Genomic DNA, 8,118 nt, shown 5'->3' on the forward strand with positions numbered 1-8,118 from the left:
CGGCCATGGCTCACGGGCCCAGCCGCTCCGCGGCATGTGGGATCCTCCCGGACCGGGGCACGAACCCGAGTCCCCCGCATCGGCAGGCGGACTCCCAACCACTGCGCCACCAGGGAAGCCCCCTAATTAAGTTTTAATGCTTAATACATTTGGATATGTTAGGCTCTCTGTAAAAGCAAATTTTAGTTAGAAAGCAATTAAGGAAAAAAGTAGTAGTTCCAAACAGATTCTATTTGTGACAAAAATAACCTGATAGCAACAACAATCTTAGAATATGTGATTGCTTGACTTCTTTGAAAGAAAAAAGATAAACTGACTTTCTTCTAAGTTTGAAGCATATGAGCTCAGTGAATCTCATTATACCTTTTGTCTACTGAAAATTCTGGCACTGAGTTTTATTAGTTTCATATCTCACCTTAATTAAGCTTTACCTTTTCTAATTCTTAGACAAAATAAAGTTTAAATTCTACCTTTGCAATTTGTATGTTTTACTCAGAAACTTGCAAAAAAGGAAAACAGTATATTAGTTTTAATAAAACATGACTTACTTGCGGAGTTTACCTTCTACCACCCATTTATCTCTCCTCAAATTTGACATGTAATCAATGTTCTTGTCGATTTCACTGCCAATGGAAAAGTTTATTAGAAGACATATATTAATCCATTATGCAATACATTAATTTGGTAAGCAAAATGATGCAGTTTGGGGGTAAGTACGAATGATGATTGCCAATGAATAGCAAAAACAAATGAAAAATTATATTAATACATAGCTAAGAGATGTGTAGAAAACTTAAAGATGCCCAGCAATGGTAGAAATGCATGGCTCTGAAATGTTTGGATTGATTATTTTCTGAGAAAGGTAAAGGAATAAAAGCAACATAATTAAAATCTGTAAAATAATGAATAGTAAGAACAAGATAAACATGGAATTTGTTCACCAAATCTTCAAATACTATAGTGGAGGACTTACTTTGACTCTGAAATGAGATTAAGTACTTTTTCTTTAAGTGCAAATTAATACACAATAAATAAATAATATTAAGATTGTATCAGCACATGATAAAAAGTAGGTAGATAATTCTACAAATGGCAGCCACTAAGGAAAATCAGGTAGTCATTTATCATCAAAAGATAAAAGAAAAATTCTAGGTTTTTGCAACAGTGCTGGATTCTGGAGCCATAGCAAGAAAAAACTGTTTACACTTGAGTATACAAATAAATAACAAAATTACCAAATAAACAAAACGGGTTACAAAGACTATACACAGTATGATTCAAAATTTCTTTTCTAATAGACTGCAAAGAAACACATTGAAACATTACTAGCAGTAGTCATCTCTGAATGGTGAGATTAGTGTAATTTTAATCTTTTTCTTTGTGGTAGTCTGTAACTTCAAAATTTTCTATAAGCAATTTGTATTACTTTGTGACCAGACAAATTCAAAACAGAAAAGAATCACCAGAAATGTCTGGGCATATGCTTACCTCACCACACTCCTGCTGCACGCCAGTTCATTGATCAGGAAAGCCAGAACTGAGGCTTTCTGTGCTGGAGTGTGAGCCTGAAAAGCTTTGGTCTTCAGGCTTTCAGTAAGCTCAGTTTGTCCACAGTGTGCTTCCATAAAAATTTGCAAAATCTCGGAAACGTTGTCTCGATTCACGCCAACATTCAGCAAATGTTCTCCAAGAGCTGTTTTGGCCTATAAAAGGTTGGCATTTTTATCAGTATTGACCACGACGACTCATAAGATATAAACAATAAGACTTTTAAATATTGGTATTATATGATTTAGGTATTACTGACAAGGGCTTTATTCACATTTTTGATGATGTGGCGATAAAACATGACGTTCAACGTCATTTAGTCAACAGATGATAGACAAGTTTTCAAGTACTTGTAATTTTTCTGTTCCTTCTTCAAACCCTTGGTTAAAAAGTTCGGTGGGGGGAAGGGTATGTAAACTTGTGGCTAAAAATGGTCTCACCATACCCTCTTTGACTACAGACACTATCCCAAGCTTTCCCAAGCTCTACCAGTGGTAGTGGGGGAGAGGTTGAAAAGTACTAGCAATGTGTCACGGATTTTATTGCCTAGTATGCTGAATGAATAGGGAGATGGAAAAAAAAGTAACACGTGCATCTGGAAGATACTCTCTACATTATCTAGAGCAAAGCTGACTGAAATGTGTATCTTAATTGGAATTAAGATAAATTTGACTTATTGAGTATCCACTTAGCAGTACAGTATCTTAACACGCTGGCCTGTAGGGGCCTTGATTAGCCTCGGTTATTCATAGTGTTTCAGAAAGAACACAGTATAATTTCAGAAGGCACACACAAGTTAATTGCTTTATGAATTAAGAATTCTCTGTTTTGCTGAATATCACTTAGGTATTTCCTTAAATCAGACTGCTTTTTGCCAAAAGCTAGAGGGAAAGAAAGTAATTTGGTAATGATTTACATTCCTTAGGCTTTGTGAACCAGGTTTTCCTAAGTTTGCACCAACTGTACCAATCTACCTTTAACTTTGTAAGAAGTTATGTAGAAAAAATTGGATCTGTCTATACAATCTTCTGCTAATACACTAAAGCCAGCTATCAATGCACTCACTGATAGTACAAATTTAAAATATTATATTTTGGGTTTTTTTTTACCTTGTATCCTGTAATTAGACCTGGATCACATACAGCAGCTGAGAGGAGCCTCACAAGCAAGTCTTGGACTTCACCCATGCTGTCTCCTATGTTTAGCAATCCCTCTTGAAGAACACTCAGGTTTGGAACATCAATATTCACATCGAAGCCCAAAACTTTACCAAAGTTTCGTAAGAACTGCACCACCATGAGACAGTCTGAAAATGTACTTCCAGAGAGAACAAGTCCTGGAATACGAGGCAACTCTGGCAAAGGCTGAAAATAAAAGAAAAGAGAGAAAAAGTAATTCAAAAAGCCATGATTTTATAGCTCCTGAAGTAAAGTAAGTTGCTATTTTTCTCTTGCATTATACCAGTGGTTTTCCCTCTGGATTGTAAATTCCCTGGGGGCATTTCTATAACCCCATGGTACTAAGCATAGAATCCTGAACACAAGTAACCACTAATAAATTTTGGTTGAACTCAACATGAACTTAGATCTCTGCAAAAGAGAACACTAATTTTAACTTAGGTATTGATAAAACACACGTTATACAACTGGACCAAAAATCAGATAACATAAGAAATAAACATCTCAAAAGTACTTTAACATGGACATACTTAGTAGGGCACGTGCAATAGTTTCTTCTACTGATGTAGACTGATTTATAATTCACACTTTTTTGGGACCTCAGAAGTTAACAGTGTGCGTCTGTGTGCTGTATGGTTGGAGAGAGTACTATCTTTGGCTAATGACCGCAGATAAATTACTAGGTCCACATGACCAGAACCCATGACCCTATCAAGAACCCAGTAATACTGCAACTATCAGTCTTTAGGTTTCCCGTATATTAGTGAAACATTGAATTTCAGTGTTAAAATTCGAGAGCTCTCTTGCTGTTTCTCAAATATGCTCACATCTTAACATTTTAATGACTAAACTGTATTATCAGTTGTTATGGACATTTTAAAAGTTAGATAAATAAGTAACCTAAATTAAAAACATTTTTGTCCATGAATGGGATTCAATAATAGTACTTTCAATTCTGATTGAGAAAAATGTGGCTTGTAAATATTTCTATTTACCTAAATTTGTCCTTGTTCAAAAACGTTTCCTCCACTCTGTGCTTGCTGAAATAACTAACCAAAGACTTTTTCTACTAATAGTGTGTGGAAACACAGAACTATGGACAATTGCTGATATCATACAAATCTTTTGTTACATATGAAAACCATTTAATTCTGAGTTTTCTTTTTTCCTGAATCAGATCAGACATACACATTTCCATATGATTCTAAAAATTTATATAACAAAGCTAACGAAAGTTAAGGCTTAAAATGGACTTACAAATATTTGATGTAGTGCATATGGATTTAAATGAAAACAAAAGATCACTTAGGACAATTTAGGATTAAAAAAAGATCATTTAGGATTAGCAAGAAAATAAAGCTCACTTAGGATTAAAAAAATTGCTCACCAGGAGCTTATTAAATGTGTTGACTAACCACTATACCCATTCTGTGCTTAGGAAATTTTAAACATCCAATTGACTGAAACTAGAATGTATACTTTCATTTTTATTTAGAAGCATTTATGCTAGGTAAATAAATAGAATATTAGTATCATTAAAGTTTCCACTTGGGCACTAAAAGTTTGCTTTAAGCACTTTAGAAAAGAGCTTGCATGATCAAGAGACAAGCACTATCTGTATATCATATGGCATGTAAGTAAATATAGATGCTATTGACCAAGTATAATATTCTATTACTGAGACAGTATTATTGTAGATATGGTATGCATTATTGTATAATTTTCTAGGAATACTATCTTCTTAACTATAGCCAAACATAATTGATTTCTATTCATAAGTATGTGAAATCACGCCAGTTATCACGGTGATTTTGCTCTTTCCAAGTTGCTACTTTTCTGTATTTTAGCAACATTATAAATCTGTGAAGCATGATGGAAGAGAAAACACACATGAGGTACTTTGCTTGGACACATTTCTTGGCTTTCAGGATCATAAACAGTATGGGCTCTGGAGTTTAAAAAACTGGGGACTGCATCCAAGTTGCCACTTATGAGCTGTATAATCTTGAACAAGTTCCTTAACCTCTCTGTGTCTCAAGTTTTCTCATCTGTAAATGGGCATAAATATCAGTCCTATAGGACTGTGGTGAGGATTAAATGAGAAAATTCATTTAAAGCACTTAGCATAGGGCCTGGCATGTACTAAACATACTCAATAGTTAGCTACCATCACTAAAGCATTGAAGGAGGTTATAGATTATAAATCCTGATTTATTTAAATATCCATGGAGGCATGGGGGAGGAGTTAGATCTTTCTGTAACTAAATGCCTGGGAAGGACGAAATGAAACACAGAAATCCTATCTATTTCTATAATTCATTTTTATAGATGTCTGCAGTATTTCTACTTAAATTAAAAAGGTTTACAGTGTTCCGTTTGTATATTAAGAACTGCCATTATCAGCACAGGGCTCTAGAGAGGTTTACTGGTGGCCATCCAGGAGAGACAGATTGACCTAGACTTGGAAATCCACTGCACCAGCTAAAAACACAAGGCTTTCATAATGGCAGCTCTGGCAAAGGAATCAGGTGAGAACACAGAAAAAATTAAATTTATTAATGAAATGGTTTACTTGATAAATTACCTTTTGGTCTGCTAAGCACATGTCTTCATTAGGCTTCTTTAGTTCCTTTGCCATTTCTAATTCTAATCTTCGTTGCTCTAGTTTACGTTCTTTATTTAATCTTTTCTCATCACGTTTTTCTTGCTTTAACCGTTCTTTTTCCTTAAAAAGAAAACCATGTCCACATATTCTGTTTAATCATTATACGTGTTTAAAAAACCTCCAGTTGAAATTTAAAAAGTAATCAAAGTGTTATTTCCATGAACAAAATTCTCTTAGGATGTTTAGGAATAGACTTGGAATTACATAGAAACAATGACGTATTTTGCTTTTCAGCTTTTTCACCTTTTGAGTTTCAAAATAATCTTATGACTGTATGTATATATACATACATATACAAAATATCAATATTAGTTTCAACCCAGATTATTTCATTATTCAAAATTTATTCAATCCTTTCCCAGGTTATAATATGAGACTAAAATAGTTATTAATAAAAGCAGGTATATAAAATGCACATGGGCAAGTATATATTCATAAAAAAAGTTAACTAGTATTAACAAAAATTTTTGTCTAGCTCAAGGAAGCAAGAAAAGATTTACAGCATGAAAATGGAAGCAACATATTTGAATCTGCAAACGCAGTTCTTTCAAAGTGAATTAGCTAGTCTTAAGACGTGCACCTATGATGAAATAAAAGTATTATTTACCACTCTAAACAACATTTAAAATAATGTAAAATGGGTTTTGAAGGCAATTCCAAAAGCTTTAAAATTATTTTGGGTAATGGCAACAATATGGAAATAATCATCCTGTTTCCCTGTTGCAGAGTATGGCATTCTTTTGGAAGAAGTGACTTTCTATAATAATACTGGTGTCATTACTTTATCGTCATACATCAAATACAATTCTCTTTTTAAACTGAAGTATAACTGACTGACAATATTATATTGGTTTTAGGTGTACAACACAGTGATTCGATATTTTTATACATTCTGAAATGATCACCATAATCAAGTCTAGTTACCATACAGAGTTATTACAATATTAATGACTATATTCCTTATGCTGTACATTACATCCCCATGACTTATTTATTTTATAACTGGACATCTTAATTCCTTCACCTATTTCATCCATTCCCCACAATCCCCCTCCCCTCTGGCAACCACTAATTTGTTCTCTGTATCTACGAGCTTGTTTCTGTTTTATGTTTGTTTTGTTTCCTAGGTTCTACATATAAGTGAAATCATATGGTGTTTGTCTTTGTCTGACTTATTTCACTTAAGACAATACCCTCCAGGTCCATCCATGCTGTCGCAAATGGTAAGATTTCATGCTTTTTTATGGCTGAGTAATATTCCATTGTATTTATACATATATATATATCATCTTCTTTATCTGTTCATCTATTGATGAACACGTAGGTTGCTTCCATGTCTTGGCGATTGTAAATAGTGTTGCAGTGAACATGGGGGTGCATGTATTTTTTCGAGTTCGTGTTTCCATTTTCGTTGGATAAATACCTAGGAGTGGGATTGCTGAATCATATGGTAGTTCTATTTTTAAGTTTTTGAGAAACCTCCATATTGTTATCTATAGTGGCTGCACGAGTTTGCATTCCCACCAACAGTGGACAAACATCCCCTTTTTCTCCACATCCTTGCCAACACTTGTTACTTCTTGTCTTTTTGATAATAGGCATTTTGACAGGTGTGAGGTTATATCTCATTGTCCTCTGCCCACAATCCAATCAAATACAACTCTTATTTAATAGAGGAGAAATAATGGTAGAATCAACAGGCAATTCTAAACTATTACCACATACGTCTTTTAATTTTCTTTGTTTTTGCCAAAATAAAGTCCAAATCCCTACTTTTGAATTCAGGACTCTCTTCTTTTCCAACCTTATCTCCCACTGTTATAGTCTATGTAAATGTAGTCAAACTATTTGCTATTCCTGATAAACATCTATTGTTTCCTTACCTCCTTATATTGGTGTACTCCAGCTAGGAAGATCATTATTCCCATCTTGCATACAAATCCTAATTAAAAACCTCCACCTCCTTCCTATTACTAATTTCTTGTCTTACCTAATTATAGCTCTTACCTATAATTTTAACCTAGCACTATTGCTTCCTCTAGTATATTAGCATTTTTGCCCATATCTTAACCATCTCCATTTCACTTATCACGGGTAAGACAGCACGCTGACTGCTGTGGCAGGGCATGCCAAGGGGGAGACAGAGAGGCGTGGAGAAGTAATGCATTCCCAGCCAAGAGCTGAGAAAGCACGATTCTTGGATATTATTTTTACCTAGTGAGATGCAGTATTTTTCGAATTAAAAAAGCATGTCCATAATATGGAATAGAATGTAAAAGTGACATCTATACCTTAGGATGAAATGGAGGTTTGCAAGAAATCTTAGAAATTCATAGGACCTTTATTGCTTAAAGACAAGCATCTACTCCCTCAATGGGATACTTTAAGGGAAACATGTAGTCTCTAAACTTAATGCATTTATTCACTAATTTATTTAGTGACTTCTACTGAATTGTATAGGACTAATACAAATCCTGTGGTTTTGGTACAAAATGACTCTCAAAGAACCAGAGCTTCTAGGATCCCCTCAACGATCAACTACTATTTAAAATGGCATATAAAGACAGTCACAATCTAGCCCCACACAAGTTCTGGTCTCCTATCTCATGATTCTCAGTGAATCTCCCAAACCCCTAGGCACATTTTGTGATACAACTGTGTTGAGCAAACAGTGTAACCAGTTTGAGGCACTGCTTGGATGATAATGATAATGATCATGAGGGGCGG

The 8,118-nt window shown here is 34.5% G+C and overlaps 1 protein-coding gene across 2 annotated transcripts in view; it reads right to left on the minus strand.

The window, feature by feature from the left end:
• BAZ2B (bromodomain adjacent to zinc finger domain 2B) overlaps positions 1 to 8,118 on the minus strand; it is a 128,545-nt gene that overhangs the window by 51,467 nt on the left and 68,960 nt on the right. For both annotated transcript variants that reach the window (XM_007446456.1, XM_007446457.1), the window contains 4 exons: positions 5,311 to 5,451; positions 2,658 to 2,912; positions 1,489 to 1,703; positions 549 to 623 (listed from right to left, as the gene is read on the minus strand). In XM_007446456.1, coding sequence (XP_007446518.1) covers positions 549 to 623; positions 1,489 to 1,703; positions 2,658 to 2,912; positions 5,311 to 5,451 — 686 coding nt within the window. The remainder of the gene's footprint in view (positions 1 to 548; positions 624 to 1,488; positions 1,704 to 2,657; positions 2,913 to 5,310; positions 5,452 to 8,118) is intronic.

Source organism: Lipotes vexillifer, unplaced genomic scaffold, assembly GCF_000442215.2.
Source record: "Lipotes vexillifer unplaced genomic scaffold, Lipotes_vexillifer_v1.1 scaffold173, whole genome shotgun sequence".
Classification (NCBI taxonomy): domain Eukaryota; kingdom Metazoa; phylum Chordata; class Mammalia; order Artiodactyla; family Lipotidae; genus Lipotes; species Lipotes vexillifer.